The sequence below is a fragment of the Carassius gibelio genome, chromosome A14 (assembly GCF_023724105.1).
Source record: "Carassius gibelio isolate Cgi1373 ecotype wild population from Czech Republic chromosome A14, carGib1.2-hapl.c, whole genome shotgun sequence".
Taxonomy (NCBI): Eukaryota; Metazoa; Chordata; class Actinopteri; order Cypriniformes; family Cyprinidae; genus Carassius; species Carassius gibelio.
In genome coordinates, this window is record NC_068384.1 from 17,869,571 (window position 1) to 17,892,041 (window position 22,471).

At 34.7% G+C, this 22,471-nt stretch overlaps 1 protein-coding gene across 1 annotated transcript in view; it reads right to left on the minus strand.

The window, feature by feature from the left end:
* Window positions 1-20,331, minus strand: part of LOC128027705 (short transient receptor potential channel 3-like) — a 42,777-nt gene extending 22,446 nt beyond the window's left edge. Inside the window, exons 1-5 of the mRNA XM_052615524.1 lie at window positions 19,924-20,331; window positions 13,870-14,635; window positions 12,667-12,717; window positions 9,605-9,790; window positions 1,981-2,145 (exon numbers count right to left, since the gene is read on the minus strand). Coding sequence (XP_052471484.1) covers window positions 1,981-2,145; window positions 9,605-9,790; window positions 12,667-12,717; window positions 13,870-14,635; window positions 19,924-20,084 — 1,329 coding nt within the window. The 5' untranslated portion in view covers window positions 20,085-20,331. The remainder of the gene's footprint in view (window positions 1-1,980; window positions 2,146-9,604; window positions 9,791-12,666; window positions 12,718-13,869; window positions 14,636-19,923) is intronic.
* Between the last annotated feature and the right edge of the window lie 2,140 nt (window positions 20,332-22,471).

Below are 22,471 nucleotides of genomic sequence, written 5' to 3' on the forward strand. Positions count from 1 at the left end.
ATGCATGTCTCTATAGTTTTTAATTAATTTAATTTTAGATATTTTTGCACATCTAGTAAACTAAATTAATATAAAAATATATGCATATTATACATATAATTTATATAATATATATATACATTTAATTTTAGTTAATGTTTATTTTATTTCAAGTAACACAAAACGTTTTTAATGGTTTTGTGAAAAATTTACTAGACAGAAAAATACAGACTGTTATAGCACCAATCCAAAAGTAGCTGTGTATTCCAACAAAATAAGTTTTTTTTTTTTTTTTTTGTGAATTATAAATTGCAAATGTGTCACCATATTACCCGGCTTAAAGCTAAAACCATAAAAATACAAATTTTTTATCAAGGAAATAGTTCTCATTTTTCATTTAGTTTAACCTGATGTATTAAATAACTAACCTAAAATTATTAACTTCAGGTTTTTAAAATAGTCTTAATTTAAATTGTATTTTTAGGTAACTATAATAACCATCATAGCAACAAATGTGACTTCACAAAGATCACATATACAAAGAAAATATGACTTAAACTATATTAATAAAAATAGGTGTGTCTAAACTGGTACTGTATAGGACCCAGACTTTAATATTTTTTTTACTATTGTGCTATTTTTAATGATGGAAAAATAGTTGGTGCACCCAAAATGGGTTGTCCCTATTTTCTTAATGAGTAATGGGTATATATATATTTATGTATACAGGTGCTGGTCATATAATTAGAATATCAGCAAAAAGTTGATTTCTTTCACTAATTCCTTTCATAAAAAGTGAAACTTGTATATTATATTTATTCATTACACACAGACTGATATATTTCAAAGTTTATTTCTTTTAATTTTTATGTTTATAACTGACAACTAACGAAAATTCCAAATTCAGTATCTCATTCAAAATTTGAATATTGTGAATAGGTTTATTATTATTATTATTATTATTGATATTGAAGACACCTGGTGCCACACTCTAATCAGCTAATTAAATTAAAACACCTGCAAAGGCCTTTAAATGGTATCTCAGTCTAGTTATGTAGTCTACATAATCATGGGGAAGACCGCTGACCTGACAGCTGTCCAAAAGACAACCACTGACACATTGCACAAGGAGGGCAAGACACAAAAGGTCACTGCAAAAGATCGACTCCATATATAACCTTATAGCCAAATTAAGTCATAAGACTGAAAAAAGAGGTTAAAATCAGATCAGACACAGAAGGATTATGCTCTGGCAAAGCATTTCTGCTCATTTTTGTTACATTTTTATATAATTGTAATGTTTTGTGTAACAAAAGGATTATGCTCTGGCAAAGCATTTCTGCTCATTTTTGTTACATTTTTATATAATTGTAATGTTTTGTGTAACAAAGTGCTTTCTGTGTTCAGGTTTGAATGTAGTAATAATAATGCAAAAAACACTTCAAATCATCATCAACAACAACAACAACAACAAAAAATCTTTACAAAAAGTAGTCTTTGAGAATGTCTTAATATACATTTAAACCCACAACCTAATAAAAGTAAACAATTATGTATAAAAACAACTAGGGAATTAACAAGCCTCTCTATGGAGTCCTATTCAGGAATCTAGTGGTTACACCAGGACATTACAGGTTTTTTTGCTCTCACCAGGAGGTGCTATTCTGTCTTAAAAATTTTGATTTTAAAGGCCTAGTCTCTATTTTAATCTGAAAAACTGCATTAATTAAATTTTTTTTATAAAAAATTAGAAAAAAAAGACTATTTTCAGTTGAATTTTTTAAACATAATTATTGCATTAATATTTATTAGTAACATGAAATTCTCTCTTAATACAAAAGAAAAAGAGAAAAATATGTATTATTGAACAAAAATAAATTAGATTAGAAGAATTTTAGAAGAAAAAAAAAACATTTCAGGTGTTTTCACTTCACTTTTGACTGTGAAGACCATGAGTGTGACTCTCAAATGAGGAGCGCACAAGGGTTAAATGTGACTTACCTTACTGCACGGGGCAAACCAATACCCCACAGCTAGCAGAGGGAGTCCCAGAGCCACCACCAAAACCACCAGACACTTGACTGCAGTGGTTTGCTCCCGAAGACCAGACAGATTCTCATACCAAATGGTCAGCAACTGCTGCTGACAGTTTGGATGAGCCACAAACTGAAGAAACAGAGACAGATTCATGGTTTTATTAATTTGAGGTAGTAAGAATTATAGTAGCACTTTACTTGATGCCTGCATATATAATGCACATTTATTTATAATGTGCATTGTAGGATATTATATCTTTTCACGTATAATTAGAACAAAAGTTAAAATGCATTATAATATGAAAATACTGAAATTGGTTGTTTGTGTTTTGAGGCTGTATACTTTTGTGGGCAATGAATAGATAAGCATCATAATGTACTATCTGTGTTTACAATAATTCATGAGCTCAAACAATGCATTATAATGTGCATTATTTACAAGGCACGAGTAATGCATTAAATGCATTAAATGCACATGTAACTATAACTAACTATATATATATATATATATATATATATATATATATATATATATATATATATATATATATATATATATATATATATATTGTAAAAGCTTGAAATTCATTTATAATATTTCCAACTTTCTCCAAATAAACTTTTCATTATTTGAAATGAAAAAAAAAAAACTCTTCCCTTATTTTATTTCAGCTAGTTGCAAAGCTAATTAGTTTAACTTGATGTACTTCAACTAATAATAAAAAAACAGCATAAAACTGCAATAAAAAAAACCTTACAAAAAGACAAAAAGCATACCAAAAGTCAAATGAAATGGCACCCATTTTTTTTTTTTAAGAAAATTGTTTTACCTGTAAGAAGGTTAATGAGAAGTTTTAGAACCAAAGTTCACCAAAACCCTCTCCTTTCAATGCCAGTGTCAGAGAATTCAACATGTTTTTTTGTGGGCCATGTACACACAAATGCCGCCTTCTGCGTGCCTGCCATTCTCTATTAAGGTAGTAGGTTAATTAATTTGAGTCCTGAAAGAATAACAGGTGTTAATTTCATGGTTGTCCTATAAATCCCTAACTGCCATAAATTTTGAGTCTCAGAAAAAATTACTTGAAAATACATCCACATAATTATATGAAAGAATCTGAACTCAGGATGAGAGAACAGCTATGAATAACAGACCAAAATTTGAGAGAGAGAGAGAGAGAGAGAGAGAAAGAAAGAGGGAGAGAGAGAGAGAAAGAAAGAGGGAGAGAACGACATATCTTACAACAGGGACAATCAGATTTAGTACTTGTGGTTTCATTTAATCCATATTTAGCAGTGGGGAACCGTCAGGGAACCTCTAGGTCTACAGAGTTATTGTGTAAATGAATAGGCAAAGCACATAAAAAGTTTCCCGTTTGTGTCCGAACGTTGTTGTCATGCCCTTGGACTGTTTGTGTGTTTTCCTCCCTATGTGCTCCCTCGTCTCTCCGGCTCTGCTATTGTGCTTGGCTCCTCCTACTCCAAGACACCCCCCCCCCCTCCCCCGTCTCCTCCCTGGTTCCTCCATCCTTCATAACTGCCCTTGACTCTGAGTCTTTTCCCATTCCCACAACCCCCCGAAGAGGGTAGGGGGAGAGGGCCAAGATTTAAAAGTCACGGTTCGCTACTGCTTTATTAATATTTTATATACATTCTCATTCTGTTGAGAGAAAACAATCTGAGATCAACATTCTTGGAACGTCTTGTTATTTGCACTTAAAAAACGTTTTTGTAAACTTTAAATAATGTTGTAATCACAAGAAAAAAAGTGGACATGTCAACATTTTAGAAACATACGTTTTAGAAGACATTATAAAAAAATACTGTAATATACTGTACATGCATGAATAATCTTAGACACTAGTTAGTTTTTGAGGTTGTGCAGCAGTCTAAAAAAGGAGATAAATGAAGTGACGTACTGGACAAAAGTGATGTGCACTGCATGAGAGAAATGTTAAGAGAACCAGAAGCTGTTCCTCAAGGACGTAAAGGGCTCTCTGGGGCAGTTTGAGTCATGATTGCATTGTGAGTTGGTTGGCATCACCAGCAGACAGATATAAAGCTGTGCACCCTGATCAGATTGGAGCTTCTCCAGGCTGTTGAGGAAGCTCATGCGTGTAACCTGAGAGGAAGACCCTTCAGGAACCTGTTCAAGGGCATATCACCTCTGTTTGGATTACCTCCAAGTAACATTTACTCATCAGCAGAAAAGCCAAACTCCAGCGGCTGTTCTCGACAAAACCAATGGATTCCACGCATACCAGGAGACAGTGAATGATCTCAGACCATCTACCAAAATCAAAACCATGCTACATGACCTTGCTGTGACATTATTCAGGAAACAGCAGCAGTATCAGTTAAAGCACATGGGCTAATACAACATTTAAGGGAATAGGAGTGAAAATTTTAGTAGATTTTTAGAGAAATATAAATTCAATATAAATTATATGTATTAATTTTTTATGTAGATTGAATGATAGCACATAAATATTAAAACACCAATATGTATTATTTTAATAAATTATTATTAATGTAATGTTTAAATATTACCTCTATATCTACATGTGTATATTATGTAATACTATTTTAAAATATTATTAACATTTATGTATTGGTTGGTAGGGTGTTTTATGTGAACATTTCAGAAACTAAGTATATTTTTACAAGAAATATTTATAAAAAAAGTAATATTTTTATTAGATACTGTCCCGATCATTAGATGGAGTGCCCATAAACTTCAGTAGAGGGCACTCCACTCAGGACCATTCCACCCATCAATCACCAGATTTCATTTGAGAACTAGCACCTCTCATACTGTTGTACCACACCCGAACTACATTCCCTATGAGTCACTGCATCACAATCACCCTGCCACACCTGCACCTCATTCATCAGCCAATTTCCTTGCCACACCTGCACCTCATTTACGCACACATAAAAGCAGCACACTCACTCTCACTCACATGCAAAGTCTTGTTTAGCCAGTCTGACATTTCTGAGAGTTTTTCCCCTGTGTTTGTTATTACTGTGTTTTGACCTTTGGACTGTGTATTCCGAATCTGATTCTCCGCGGTTATCCCTGACACACCTGCCGCCATTCCTGATCTCTGCCTGTATGACCATTCTGTTTGATAAATTCTGCATATGGATTCCGAACGCCTCTGACTCCTCATTACAGAAACAATAAATCTGAATTATATATATTATTTTAATCAGTTATTATTTCTATAATGTGTGAATTGTACAGCTAATATTTCTATATTTGAGTATTATATATAAAATATTTTAAAATATCCTTCAATTTACATATGGTTGCTAGGATGATTTGGTTGGTTGTTAGAGTAATTTGGGTGGTTGCTGGGAGTAAAGATTGTAAAGTGGTTGCTAGGGTGTCATGTTTGGTTGCTAGGTCGCTGCTTACTATCTCTAAATAAAAATCACAAGCCTCTCCTTGATAATACAAATAAAATATTAACATATTTTTAAATGTATTACTACCATTAAATACCGTTTAAATTATTAAAGAATATTTGAATATTATATCTAAGTGATCTCCATTCAAATATTTGTATGATACTATTTAAAATGATTATATATGTTTACATTTCATATTTTATGAGAGAGAGTCCAAAATTTAGCACTTCCTCAGCACAGTCTCAGACATTTAGACTTTAGCAGACAACAGCGTTCTCTACAAGAGAGAGAAAGACGTGTTTGACACTGATAGTTGTGCTGTAATGAGCCGGTTTGTTTCTGCAGGCCACACTCATTCACTCAGTGCTGAGGATCAGATGGTTCTCGCTGTAGCTCTAGGGCAGCTCTTTACTAATGACAGGACAGAATGGGCCGCCGCGGGCCACAGATCCTGCACTCATGATGATCGTGGAGAAGACAGGCACAGTTTAGTGAATTACAATAATGTCTGTGATGCTTCTCTGGGGATTTCTATTTAGGCTCAGTTAGACAGAGTGCCAGAATTAAGTGTGATGCTGTCTGATTGAATGCAACACAATATACTTGCTAGAACAAATCATTGTGATGTAAAATATGTGAGATGACATTTTATCCTAATATAACACTCTGATATTATATTACAATGTAGTATTTGAAATATATTACAATGTAAATATGATATTACATATAATAATATTTAACATATTCATAAAAAACTTTCTATGTGATGTATACATAGGCTATTATTGGAATATAGTATATCATCATGGTAGTACTGGTAGTGTTTTTGTTGTTTATTATACTGTAATAAACAACTGTAGTCTGTATACTGTAGTCACCTAAAGTGTGCAGATAATACATTAAAGGGGGGGTGAAATGCTCGTTTCCACTCAATATCATCTTAATATTGAGTATCCAATAGAGTAGTACTGCGTCCTTCATAACTCCAAAAAGTATTTAGTTTTATTATATTCATAAGAGAAAGATAGTCTGTACCGATTTTTCCCGGAAAAACACGAGCGCCTGGAGGCGTGACGTGTGGGCGGAGCTAAAGAATCACGAGCGCCAGTTGCGTTGAGAGCGTTTGGAAGCTGTGACAGCTGTGAAGGCTGAAACTGAACGACAGCAGCAGCAGCAAGGACTCGCTACGAGCGGGGCTCGAACCCGGGTCTCCGATGGGAGGCGGACGCACTAACAAGGAGGCAGAGATATTTGAAGCAGTTTTACTCACCGCCTGCGGTTCCAACACACGATCGTGACCCTTTTTCGTTGGGATTGCATCATCCTTAAGAAATAAACAATACGCAAATCCGTCGTCAAACTGGGCTTTGTTTGTAAAACAAGCATTTTAGAAATGCAGGGAACAAATACAAACACTTGCACAACTCCGTTGATGCTCTGTAAAAATAAACTCCATCCACTGGTCCCTTAATGCTGTTTTTTCTTTGGTAATCTGTGCAGGGTTGTCTTGCCCTGGCAACCAAAAACACACTCCTTTTGTGACTTTTCGCGAAGCTCTCGCTCTGAATCTGATGAGTGATTGTCTGTGCACAGCCTCTCTCGTCTCTGCTCCACGGGAGCGCGCGCTCTTCCGGCAGAAGTGCCCTCGGGACCCATATAAGGAAATTCCGCTCCATCTAACGTCACACAGAGCCATTCTCAAAAAAAACTTTCCGAAACTTGTGACAAACCGGAAGGAGTATTTTTGGAACAGAAATACTCCTTCAAACGTACAACTTAATTTTTGAAACTTTGTCCATGTTTAGCATGGGAATCCAACTCTTTAACAGTGTAAAAAACTCAGTATGCATGAAATAGCATTTCACCCCCCCTTTAATGTATATAGTACATTAAATATGCTAAATAAATTACTTAGAGAACGTTGTGTCCTAACATTTATGTAACTTCATACCCCCCCCCCCACACGTTTCAATTCAGTTCAATTTTAAGTAGTGTTTTATTGCCATTATTGAATATTAATAACAAAACAACTATATATCTCAAAAATAATATAAAAAGGAACTGTTTAAAATGTATTTGAAGCTAATAAAATGCATGGTTTCTTTTTAGGCCTTTACAAACAAATATAATAAATATTGAAATATTGATCTTTTTGGTCCACGCCATTGTTTTTATAACCGAGCATGACAGAAAGAAAGACATAGAATGAGAATAAAATGAGCAAAATGTGAAATGTGCAAAATGCTCATAGTTATTGCACATAATAACACTCAGGCCCTTCTGTAAAAATTGCAACCGGCCTACTGTGGTTTGCTTTGAAGAATGTATTGACTGCAATATGCTTGAACCAAACAAATATTTCTTGTTTGAAGTGACAATACAAGCAGCCAGCTGAGCCATTCACATCGCTGAAAGTAAACAATCGCCCACCGCATGACTTTTAATCTAACTGGCTACACTTCTCACGCATGAAAAAGCACAAAGCAACCGCTGAATTAATCATCGTAATGTGGACGGTTGACTCTAAACTCATTTCCTAACACAACCCAGAGCCTCACACTCCACGTCCTCCTGGGAGCGTTTAGGGCTCTTGAAATCTCATCTTTAAATGACACTTTATGTCAGGGTGGCTGCGTGACGCTCGAGCTGTTAGCCTGATTAACGCTTCGTCGGATTGCATCCCTGACAGTGTGTTTGTGTGCTTGAGAGAAATGGACGACGTGTGTGTCTGGTGATTAAACGAAACTAAGTTGGCATGGAGGATTATTCACACTTTTACAATTAAATACATGTGATTAATTGCGGTCCTCTTTATCTGCTTCTCTCTGCTTCTTGTCATTCCATTCCCAGTGAAAATCCAAAGCATCCTTCACCCAAATATCCCAGTCAACGTAAATCTAAGCAGCTTTAACAAATGCCAATCCCCAGCAATCCTAAATAACGTTTTAGCATATAAGCTTTTCATAAACACTAATCACAAGGTGATTTTATAACTACAGCTCCAGCTATAACTCCAGCGATGCATACTGTGGTCAGCTGTGTTGTTAGTATGAGAGCATGAGATTCATCCATTTATACATCATTTGATTTGCTTTGAGCATTTTCCTATCGATTATCTCTGAATAAACATTCTGCTACGCCATAAATTACGCCATTTCTGTCAGAAATCATATTGACAATTAGCCTTGTTTTTTTGCGTACCTGTAAAATAAATAATCCAAAAAACAATTGTGCACAGATAAGCTACTGCAGCAGAATAAACGAAAAAATAAAATAAAATAGCAACAAGAACAAAAACATCATAGGTTTGGAATAATTAAGATTTTTTTTTTTGTTGATAAAAGTCTCTTTTGCTCACCAAAGCTGCAATTATTTATATATATATATATATATATATATAAAAAAGTGAAATATAATTTAAATTTTAATGCATATAATCTATATTAGAATAATTTGCAACTTGAATTTATTTGTTATTAATTCCTGTAATGGCAAGCCTGGATTCTCAGCATTAAACAAAATAAGGATTTGTAAAGAAAAATGTTTGAATATTTCAATTTAAGCCAAGATGAGACTGGTTTTCCTTTGCTACACAAAGGAAACTTTGCTTCCTTTTCTCCTATAAACAAAACGTGGTTCTCACGAAATATGGTTCTATGCCTATTATTAATTATTAATCTATTATTATTAATCTTATTATGGTTTATCTTTACATTACAAATACAAATATTTTTCTTACACAAATGCTTCGATTTGCTTCAGAAGGCCTTTATTTACCTCCCAGAGTGTTTGCGACACTTTTTATGATGGATGGATGCAGTTTATTGTACTTCTATCGGACTACTGCAGTGGTTCCCAATCCTGGTCCTGGAGAACCCACAACATTGCAAGTTTTGGTGTCTCTCTTATCTGACACACACATTTGTGGTCTTGGAGTAATCACTAATGAGCTGATGAGTTGAATCAGGTGTGTTTGAATAGGGAGACATCTCAAATGTGCAGTGTTGGGGGTTCTCCAGGACCAGGAATGGGAACCACTGGACTACTGAATATAACCAAATATTCAAAAATAAAAATAAAACGTTTGACTAGTTGTGTAAATACTTGTTACAAATACTTTCCAAACAAAACATCCCTAAAAGTGCAGTGTACCCCATCATTAGAGAGACACTTGCCTTCTTAACCTCGTATTTAATTGCCAGTTTGACTCGACTGAGCAGGGAGCGATGATGCTGGCCTTCCTCGAGCTCGGCGGATATATCTCCATTCAAGATGGCCTCCACCTCCTCCGTGTCCCTGCACAGATCCAAAACGCCAACCACAAAGTCTTTACACTGCATAGACAGCTTCCTGTAGTCATTCTGTAGAGAAGGAGAGAAAGAGCAGAGAAGGTTTGTTTGAACACTGTAAAACAGGAGCTCACGGTCTACAGGGGCTTTTCAGGTGAAACGCTTGTCAGGCTTGAACAACCACTGCAACGTCTGACTCAAGGGCAGCAGCAGGAGAATCCATCAGACTCCAAACACAACACCATTCAGCCCTAATAGTTATCGTGGAAAGAGAACATTTTGCAAAGATCTGCCAGTTTTCCAAAGGGGGAGTTTATGATTGTAATGATTGTGATATTTACAGAACCACTGCAATTATGTTTGAAAGCAATATTCTGTTCTGTTCCTAGAAAACGTGTTTGTCTTTGAATAGGAAATCTTTCAGGTCAGTGGCTGCTCTCCTGTTTGGTATCGAAACATTACTGTCATTACACAACAAACATTTTTAGCTGGTGAGCGACAAAACCTGATGTGATCCCAACAACATTTGTACATTTGTATTATTGTCGTTTCATTATATAATAAGATAGCAACTCAAGTTTCTGGATCTGCAGGTGTCGAATGCTGCAGGATCTTTTTCTCTGCATTAACATCAAAATGTTCTTCATCATGTTTGAAGTGTTAGTGTGTTCAGTGGATGTATGTTCACACATTACACAGATGTCCACTGAGAGGAATCACTTATTATACTTATCAGAATTACATTAATCATCAAAATAAACCACTAACCAAAAACAAACACTTAACTTTGTCACTTGAAAGCTTCATTCCATCAGTTAATCTTGTGAAGTGAAAAGTTGCATGTTTCTATGTAATAAATAAACGATCGACCTCTATCCAGAATATTACTTTCTCCAGTGGAAAAAGTTGCTTTGTCCGAATCAGAAAGAGAAATATGCACAGATGAAGCACAGTAAACAAGCCAAAACCAAAACATTTTTGAACAAATGTGTTGCTGGATTTGATATGGGAGGACAGCAGGATATGGACTTTTCTAGGGAGCATTATTATGGATTATGGACTCACATTTTGGCCAGAATTAACAGTTTGAAGTAAGCCATAATAATTGATTTTTTTTCTTACAAACACGCAGCTTTTCGGGTCCACTTTAAATATTTTGCATTGTTAGAAAACTCTGTGTAGCAGAAAAGAGCATACATAATCGTAAAATGCATCACAACAACAGAAAATGGTAAGCTATAGTCAACATGAAATCTAAATTCTCCCTACATTTGCTTCTGTAACACTGGGCTCAATGTAAATGACTTAGAGATACATATTATTTCACAGTAAGAATTAACATTTCATTAAAATCCAATAAATTAAATAATCTACAAGTGCACACACACAGCAGTGAGAAGTGAACACACACCCGGAGCAGTGGGCAGCTATAGATCCAGCTATAGAACCTTTACCATGAGGAAAAGTCAATACCTCACTTGTTAACCTCAGATACACTCAACTCATGATGCCAAATGGTTCTTTGCTTCATTTAAAAACATTATTGACAGTATTGAATAAGCATAATCAAACAGAGCGTGGTCCTCCACAGGGTTCACTTGATAGTCATCAGGTAGACGTCATATCAGTGTGATCTCCCAGCATGCATTGCTGCTGAGGTTCTGTTTAAAACATTACATGCTGTGTGCTTTATTGTTCTCTGTGGGAGAATATTATACCTTCTCACACCACCAGGATGTGAACAAACCTCTTATCAGCACGAGAAAAGCAATGTTACTGAGCATATGCGGCAGTATATGAGAATCAGACACCAGGCATTATGACGGCTATCATCGCAAGTATGATGGGTGTACAATAGTTGCATGTGATGACGTGACGTTTATTTGCTCAATAAGACAAAATGTAAAAATATACACCAAGAACTTAGCAATATTTAGGTGAATCTCACAGAAATGTCCAGGTCATATTTCACTCCAAAATCAAAAATAAATAACATGTTATAATTAGGATATTATAATTAACTACGGTATATAACTAAATCTATCTATCTATCTATCTATCTATATATATATATATATATATATATATATATATATATATATATATATATATATATATATATATATATATAGATATAGATAGATAGATAGATAGATAGATAGATTTATATATATATATATATATATATATATATATATATATATATATATATATATATATATATATATACATTCTCATATATTAAAATTAGTGTAAAGTTATCCGACTTTTATGATGATTTAAATCAAATTATAGATAACTAACATGATGTATATATATATATATATATATATATATATATATATATATATATATATATATATATATATATATATATATATATATATATATATATATATATATATATATATATTAATATTACAACAACAGAGATTTGCATTACAGTAAGGAGGCGTGTTTAGCTGCAAGAAAATGTCACAATGCAAAAAAAAATAAAATAAAAAATAATAATAAATCTTATGGTTCTACAAAATGTCTTAATTTTCTTAAAATATATTATTTTGAATTTCATTTGAAAAATTGTGCGTTTTGTGAGATTCATACATTTATGCATTATTATATATTTTTTTCTTTGTGCATAAGTGAACTTTGAAAGCATAAATGAGTTTGCAGCTTAATAAAAAAACAACAAATGATTCATTCTTAAATAAAAGGATCTTGAACAGAGCTGAAGAGAGAGATCAGTTTATCTGGAGTCAATCTCTGGCTCTGCACTACACTGAACATGTCTCACGCTTCTGCTGCTGCAAAAACTGATAGCAATTCAGCAATTCGATTGTCCAGACAAGCAGACAGGCCAGCCTTGACATAAAAGCTGAATCAGCAAGCATGACAATCAGTTACTGTTAGTCTGAGTTATTGAATATTATGTAGTCAAACATATTTACCAGAAAGAAGCCATTGTGCTGCGACGTCTCTTTATTACGGTTCTTTTTATCCTGTTGACGGCAGCAGCACACACAAACAGACACACACACACACGTAACAGAAGTTAAAATGCAGTTAAAATGGAGATAAATGTTAAGATAAGTGAAGCAAACGTAGGACGAACTCTGATTCTGTGAGAGTTTGGGATGGAGAAGGAAATTTAACGACAACAACAAAAATGCAATAAAATGCAGCTTGCAACTGGCCACATTCACACAGGTAATAAGACAAACTAAAATGACTCAGTCCAGAAAGGGCTTTTAATGATTTACATATTGAACCTGATTAAAATCACAAATATTTTGTGACTATTTTTGACTGATTCATCTTAACCAACTCAAAAGAGTCGTTTGTTTACAAATCAGACATCACGGTTCATGCTGTGTCACTTTAAAGATGTGATGAAAATTACACAAAATGTTTATTTATCACAGTACGACTCCTATATAATTTTTTATTTTATCATTATAATTTATTTTTTTTGTTAAGTGAAATAATTAAGATTAATTCACTCTTATATTAAAATTAGCTCCCTAAACTAAGCAGTGCACACATGGCCAGTAAAAACCATTCTGCAAAATATTTAAAGGAAAATAAATCTGCTGTAGAGTCAAAACATTTACAAATACATTTAAATAAAAAGTGTTTAAAGAAAAAAAAAAAAACATATGGGGCAAACTTAAAAATACAATTACAGCCCAGTCTCAAAAATGAGTTTAAGATCATTTTGTAAATCTTTTTGACTGATTCATCAAAACCAAGTGATTTTTTCATGAATCAAACATGTGTTTATTGCTTCATCACTTCAAAGATGTGATTAACTAACGCAATCTGAGAAAAATTCATGACAAAACTGCATTTTAACATTTTTTTCCCGACATTATTTTACATTGTTGCTTCAGGTGTGAATCAGGGCTCCTGTTTTATTTTTATATGGAATGCAGTACAATAATGCAGTACATGCATTATTTCTATATGCACTTTAATCATTTAGTTGATTAATTCGCTCTTATATTTAAAATCGGTTGCGACTCCCAATATTTGCAGTGTGCATGTGGCCAATAAAAACACTTATGCAAATCAAATTAAAACATTCAAAAGACATGTTATTAAAACAAAAACAAACGCATGGTAATCCAGTTCCACAATGGTGGCAATACTACCTTAAACTCTTTTTCGATGTTGGCGAGTTTGACGAGTTCGTTGCTCAGCTCCAGCGCGGTCAGTACTGGGTCTTCGCTGGACAGAGAGAGATACGCTGGACTGGCCAGTCCACGATAAGCATTTATCCTGGACCGCGAGTGGCTGAACGAGTCCTTCCTCTGCTTCTCTGTGCAGTCAGCGCATTTGCAGAAGTAGTCGTGCGGTCTCTCGATCTTGGCGCCCTTCATCAGCAGCATGTGTACCACCTCGTATTTCTGGCAGTGGGCGGCCAGGATGATAGGCGTGATATCGGGCGAGAAACGTGTGCCGTCCTCGTCGTACGAGTAAAAGTCGTCGTCTTGCAACTCACAGGGGCTGCGGGTGAGTCGTTCGCCGCTCGCAAAAGACGGATGTCCCAGCAGGGCCTCTACAATACGCACGTAACCTTTAGAAATGGCCAGCAGGAGTGCGTCCCCGACACGGGCCAGGTTGTCTCTCCGCAGGAGCAGCTCGGTGACTTCCAGGTGTTCATTGCCAACGGCCAACTGTAGGCCGTTCTGTCCCATGTAGTCGACGCAGTTCACATTGAGCGTGGGTGATTCTTCCAGCATTTTCCGGACCACCGGGATGTTGCCGTACTCTGCCGCATCCAAAAAGCGTTCTTCCTCTGCCGTGAGGCTGCTGCCACGGTCGTTGAACATGAACGCCGGTCCACGAATTGCCTGTCGCCGGCCCTTTTCTCGTGGTAGGGTCATCCTGCGATGGGGGAAAGTATCCAAAGATTTTCTGCAGTTGAAAAAGAAGGATTTTTACTTTGTGAACATTAGTCAAGCTCATCCAAGGGGAAGTGACTTTCTATGCACTTGGCTGCCTGATTATATCTCACGCCTTTGACAAATATCCAACAAGTTGACTTTCTCACTGAGAGCTGACAAGTGGTGTATCATCAGGGATGTGATCCCACAGGGACGTAAAGGTGATTTGGGACGGATGGTCCTGCTGAAGGTGAAATCACCCTCTGGCTTTTAATAGCTTTTTAATGAAACGCAACAGATGCCATATTCAGACAACAGGTGAGTGTCTTGTTTGAGTGACGTCTGTTCTCAACTAAAGCTGACTCACATTTAGTGAGTCAATGGATAATACTTTTAACAATGTTAATATATAATATAACAAACTCTTGAGATGCACAATTACTCAGCATTATTAAAAACTTTTTCTTGCCAAAACAGAGATAGACAGCATTGCGACTAATATAACACACTTAATACTAGCATCTTGTTTGTTGAGTTGTTGTTTTAAATCAATTAATTTGCGATCGTGCTGGCATTCGGGAAAGCAATACTCTTATATTTACTCTTAAATACTCTTTTTGCTTCAGACATTTATTCTATTCAAACTTAAGTGCCCTGCGAAGTGGACATCACAGGATATTCCCCCATGATTTCAGTAAGAAGTGAACATATATATTAAAATTGCACTGTAGTGTGTGAGACGTGAATTTAAATTGTATTTATTTACTGAGGTATATTTTGCCACATTTTGAATGTTCTAAAGTGAAGTAAACATATTTACCCTGCTCGGGGAGTGGGGAGCAATGAACATTGTGTTGGGACCATGTTATTATTTGAATTTTGTGTGTTAAAGAGAAACAGAGCTGAGGAGCGTGAGGACTGGAATGGTGAGCGTGATTTCACCAGTTACAACATGTTCCTGGATCAACATCCTCATTGGAACAACATTCCAATTAACCAATCAGGATTGAGGGATAACTTTTCAGGAAATATCTGTTTTAGGCTTACGATCAGGGTTAGGTGCGTCTACACCCTTGTTAATCAGCTATCATTTCACACTGTTTTTAGGAATAAATTATGGGTAGGGCTAGGTTTAAGGGTAGGGATTGGGTTTAGTCTATATTTTTGGACAGTAATGCTATCTTGGTTCAACAAAAGACATTGAGCCAGGAAAATGTCTTTTGCAAAATAATGGTGACCGGACTGGAATTGATAACTGCACGTAGACTAGGCGATTTCTCTTTAAAAGCCTGTCTGCCCTTCTAAGCAAATGGCTTTTGGACAGGTTTAAAATCACCAGTAAATTGCCACACCAGCATCAGTAACAATACAGCTATCATCACATTATCCTTGTTCTGCTCGAGATTCTGGCGCCGCTTTAAAACGTACGTGTGTCCCGAATCCCGAGGCATAACATCAACATAAATAAATGAGCAATTTGTTTCCGCTTTCAATTCAAAATAAAATATTGCAGCAAATACAGTTTATTTACCTTTGAAAATTATGTTTTATTCATTATTCTATAAATAAATCCAGCGGGCCGGATTGGACACCTCTGTGGGCTGTTATTGGCCTGCGGCACGATCTTAGTGCTGCGTTTGATACTGTTGATCACACTATCTTGGTTTCTCTTCTTAAGAAATATGTAGGAATCCACGAAGTGGCTCTTTTATGGTTGTAATTATCAAATAGAAGCTTTGCAGTAAATGTTGGCGAATTTTTATCGTCTTCAGCTCCTCTCATCTGTGGTGTCCCGCATGGGTCTATTCTTGCTCCACTACTTTTCTCGTTATATATGCTCCCTTTGGGGTCCATTTTAAAGAAGAATAAAGTTTCATTTCACTGTTATGCAGACGATACGCAGATCTATTTACCATTACAACAGAAAAATAAGAATGCTCTAACTCCATTTTTAGAATGTTTAAATGATATAAAAGCCTTGATGTCCTTAAATTTTGTACAACTTAAGGAAAATAAAATAGAGATGATTATTTTTGGTGAGAGTGAGAGTGTTAATCCTGGCCCTCTGGTCTTGTATAATAAGATGGTGGTGAAAAATATGGGTGTTTTATTTGACGAAATTTTACATTTGATAAGCAAATAAATGCTGTCATTAAATCCAGCCTTTTCCACTTGAGACTTCTGACTAAAGTTAAGATATTTCTCTCTTTTAAAGATCTTGAGAAAGATCTAGATCTAGAGCAGCTCCAACTTTATTTACATTTAAAACTCGGTTAAAAATTCATTTATTATCTCAGGATTTTATTTCAAAGGGGCATTGAAAAGTGTCACTGAACTTTTAGTTTTTACTCTGAATTTATTGTTGTATGTTATTGTTTTTCTTTCTTTGGGCAGCAGCTGTTAATTAATGTGTGCTTCATAGGTGAAATAAACAGATTAGTAAATAAGGTTTGTGAGAATGAGTTTGTTTAAGGGCTGAATTTATAGTCTGAAGTGAGATGGGTCTCCACTGCAGGATTTACTTGAGCAGGGAAATTCATTTCACACAGCCTGGGTCCCTGGAGCTTCAGAAGCCCACATCACCAGAGGCCACAGAGGAGGGGAAGCATTCAACTCGAAACTCTCCATGCAAGTCACTTCTACCATGCCAATTCAATAAACGCAAAGAGCTCAGCCTTCCCTAAAACCCCTGGACTCTAGCGAACACAGAACATGACTTGAATCTGCTCTGGACTGAGGTATGAATTAATGAAGTTAAACTTCCTAATGCATATGTAGTAAGCAACATTTTTTGAAACTCTTGCAGCTGAGATTTGTTTACATGCTATTGATTTTGCAGATGCATTTATCCTGCATTCAATGCATTTATTTCACCAGAAATCCCTGAGAATGTTTTTTTTTACAAAATAAAATAATTGTTATTTATTTTGTTATTTTAACGTTTAACAGTGGACATATAATGTGGAAAACCTTTTACTGAATTAGTAAAAAAAAAAAAAAAGTAATATGGTCTACAAAACGTTTCAGCATTCATATAAAAAAAGTGTTTAAGCTCATAACCCAGCTAGCAATTTTTTGGTTCCAAGAACGTTCATAGAACATTGGTTTCTTATTCCCGGAATGTTCCCAGAATATGGACTTTTCAATGTTTGTATCTGGTTAGCCAGGAATTTATGGAATTGGCTATTTCTTTATGGAAGGTTTACAGAACTTCAGGAGAATGTTCAGTTTCAAAATCTTGAATGGTCACATTTGGATTCATCAATGGTCCTGTTTGATATATATATATCATTCATTTTCTAATTACTAAAGTGACTAGAAATTTATTTTTGGGTTAAAAACACAAGATGTGTGGATGAGGAAGCAGAAAATGTATGCTGAAGCTATTTCTACTCCTCTCATTAAAACACCTTACCCATTACCGTGAAAAATGGATCGATTGGCATGAATTTTGCAGTTCGTTGTTAATCAGGTGCAAAAGTGAAAGTTTAAACATGCTTAAAATGTGAAAACCTGCCTGAGATGTATATATACACGTTCATCATCACACAGCAATTCTTCACAAAGACATGAATAATCAAGAAGACTGAGGAAGGCTATCTGTCATTCTGCAGGCCGCAGCTCTATTTATTCAGAAAGAACATTGTGTCTTTGAAATGCAGACAACTGAGGGTATTTCAGAGTCTGGACAGCATGTGCACTGCACATCCACCGCTAATGAGATGCATCAGTCACACAAATGGTCGTTTTGACTGAGTGATGTATTGAAAGACCATTTCCAGTTCTGAATTAATTATCATGTATATCCTGAAAAGCAACGTCAGCATTGAGGGTATAAATCAGGATGTGAATTGACAGGCATTGTACTTCTTCATTAGTGGCCGCATTTTACTAGACTTTCACCCCTGTACTCAACTTTACAATATTTGTGCTACAGACATGACAGTACCTCAAACCATGGTCTATACTTTTCTTATTGATCAGACTTGTGATTTTTGCCTGATGGATGAACAAATGTGTGAAAAAAACCCAATATAAATTATTTTAATGACAAAAAAATGTAACGTATATATGTATAAATAATTTCCAAATATAGCTTGCATTTAATTTGATGTACTAAAATAACCAAACTGAATTAAAAATGAAATTTTTTTTTTTTTTTGGAAAAATGTTTTAAAAACAAACATGAACTACTAAACATGAAAAAAAAGAAAACACTGCAAAAGAAAACACTTTTACATTAGAAAATAATTGTAATTTATTTTGTTATTTTAACGTTCAGCAGTGGGCACATCATGTGGAAATATGAATTATTTATATATATATATATATATATATATATATATATATATATATATATATATATATATATATATATATATATATATATATATATATATATATATATATTATTATTATTATTATTATTATTATTATTATTATTTTATTTATTTATTTATTTTTTGGAAATATCCTGTTTTTATAAGACAGGGCATTCTTTTTATGGTGGAAATGACATTTGACACATTTTTGGAAGAAAATGGCCAAGCTAGCTTGCATTTTATGTGCAATATAACATATTTTACCTAGATTTTTTTGTGTCCTACCCTCCACACTTCACAGTTTGATGAATTTCATAAAAAAAAAAAAAAAAAATATATATATATATATATATATATATATATATATATAGAGAGAGAGAGAGAGAGAGAGAGAGAGAGAGAGAGAGAGAGAGAGAGAGAGAGAGAGAATTTATTAATAAATACTTTTCCAAATAATGACGTCCTCAAATGCCTTCAAGGGAGATTTTTGTCAAATTTACCTCACATATGGAGACAAATTTATCGCCACAGGTAAACCCACAAATGAATAATCAGTGGAGAAATGACCTTCCACTAGGTGTCGCTTTAAGGTTCATATCACAGCATACGTTAGAAAATATAAAGAAACTGTATTTTACGTCGTGTAGAATTGCAATAGCATTTCTGCATCGAGTTAATAATGACAAATGTTGCAGACAGGTTAAACAGGGCTAAGCTATTTCAACATGAACAATGAAATACATATTTACTGTAGTCTATTTTATTATTATTATTATTAATAATAATATTAATAATAATAATACTAATAATAATAGTCAAACTTAAGAAATAACTATGAAACTTGAAATGTTAAGCTTGATATGTTACCGAAATCTACTACTTTTCATATCATTAAAACTATTTAATCTGCTTTTTTACCCGTTATGTTTCATTTCACTGCTTTATCACTGAGATCAAAGGCATTAGCGTGAGTTTGTAGAGTTGTATGGACACTCACGTGTTGTGCCGGTAATATCCCGATGAATCGCTGACCGTCTCGACGGATTTCAGGTGATGTGCGTCCACACCGCCGTTCTCCTCTTTCCAGCACTGCTCATCTTCATCCTCAGAAAACGACACTCTTTTCTGGTGCTTGGATCCTCTTCCTTTCATGGACATCCAGACAGCGGCTGTGAGAGCTGCTCCGGGACTCCAGCGCTGCTCACTGCAGGTGAAGCTCTGACTCCAGCATCAGGATCAGTGTGTGTGTGTGTGTGTGTGTGTGTGTGTGTGTGATAAGAACAGCGGATGAGAGGAGAATCCATCAGCCCTGCCCACATCCAGCAGTCCTCATTAAACAAGTCAAGCAGAGGTCACAGGGTAGTCATGTGCGCTAAATTAATTTTTATTTTGTACGAGTTCACTATTAGAGAATAACATTTTTCTAAGTTCAGAAATACCTGACAAAATTGTAGCGTTTTAAAACAAACACACTAATTAAATTACTATTATTTTCAATACTAGCTATACTTTATTTAAAATAATATGGAATTTTTGTTTAGCCTTACATATAAATATTTGTTTTCTCATTATTATAGGGAATCTAAATATTTGAGCACACACACGCAAACACACACAGAGAGAGAGAGAGAGAGAGAGAGAGAGAGATATTTAATATGAAACTTAAACTATATAAAAAATATATTTTTGTTACTTTAAATATACACAAATAGAAGTAAAATAAAATAGGAAATACAGTCTTATTTCCAGTAGTTGCCAAAACAACATTCCTCCTATTAAATTAGTTTTGTGTTTAACTCAATGTACTTAACTAAAATTGCTGCATTGATTGAATCAGCTGATTGGTTTCGTTTCACATCAGCAGCCAATTAACTTTTAAGTTTTAACTATTTATTTATAAATTCAAAAACGTGGTGCTTGCTGTAGAAGTTTCAGCATGCTCCAGAAACCCTCCACCTCCCCCAGCTCCACCTGTATTTATCTGCTCAAGCGTAATTATGTACAGGGGTTATTTCATATGTTACATGTGTAGCAGCAGTACCTCCTAAATGGCTGCAGCATGTCTGTGCTGACAGTAGCAAATTCTCAGTACTTGCTCTGCCACAGCTTGACAGAAAAATATAAACAGAAAGTACTAAAAATTACAAAAACACAACAAAATTACAAAAAACATTTAACGTATGTGTGTGTGTGTGTGTATATATATATATATATATATATATATATATATATATATATATATATATATATATATATATATATATATATATATATATATATATATGAGCGAGAGAGAGAGAGATAGAGAGAGAGAGAGAGAGTTTTATTGCAAATGTTTTAGTAAAAAACATAAAAATAAAAAAATAAAAAACATGTCTGATGTTTATGTGTGTCCTGTGTGTCCTCAGATGTCTTTTGATTTAATGGAAAAAGTTCACAAAGAAATTGATTATATAAAAGAAAGCCTGTGGACATCTTGATCAATAGCAGCGTTGACAGACAATTACCGGTGAAAAGGTTGGTTGGCTGTGTAGTTTGACAAGCCTCTTCATATGAATTTGATTAACAAAAGGGCAAAGGTCAAGCCAATCAATAATTGTTCTAGTGATGTTTCAATTAAATGAGGTGGTTTGCTTTCTGACTTTGAAAAGAATACAACGTGGGAAACTGTTTGGTGCTATTCTGTGCATACAGTCCTCAGAAGTGATCTTCAAACAAAATTAGTTTTGGGAATTACAGATAATCATAATTAGTTGACTAAATTTGGATAAAGCTTGTCAACAGAGTAAACTCAGCATCTGTCATTGGCATATAAAAATCCTTTGGGAAAAGATTGACCTAATTTAGTCACAATCCAAAGTTATATTTAAAATAAAAATACAAATCTTTAAGATATTTTCACTAGAGATTTTTCTCTGCAGACCTACATGAGCGCAATGTTTATCACAAGATGATCTGTTTTCAAATGTCATGTCACATTTACTGGCTTTTTCACATTTATTTCAATGAAACCAGAGCAGAACTATAGAAGAAGGCCTCTTGTGAACACAGGGAATGTCATTTGTTGCTTGTGACTCAGAAGCGGAAGGTAACTTTACAGAAATGCTCTTGGCTCTTTATAAGCTTTTCTTCATCGTGACAGCCAAAGGATGGGCACTTATTCTCATGATCAAAGCATCTTCCAGATGTTTTCTTCTAAGAACAGAAGCACATTTAATGCCCTGCTCTATTATCGGTCACTTGTATTGAGTAGAAGACACGGAGAAGCCAGGAGCACTTAAGCAGAATTGAATAGGTGTTCAGTCAATATGAGGCACAGTGTGTGGCCTCGTTCACAGACCTACAGGTATCAATGTTGAGTGGAAAACAAAAGGACCCCAAGTGAAATGGACATTCAGAAAGACCAGAAATTATTTTGAAAGATTGAGCTTTTAACATTTAAAAAGCCTCAAAGGAAAGATCAAGTCAGAACTGAGTTAAATACAGAAACCAAAGTCACACTGATTTATATATATATATATATATATATATATATATATATATAT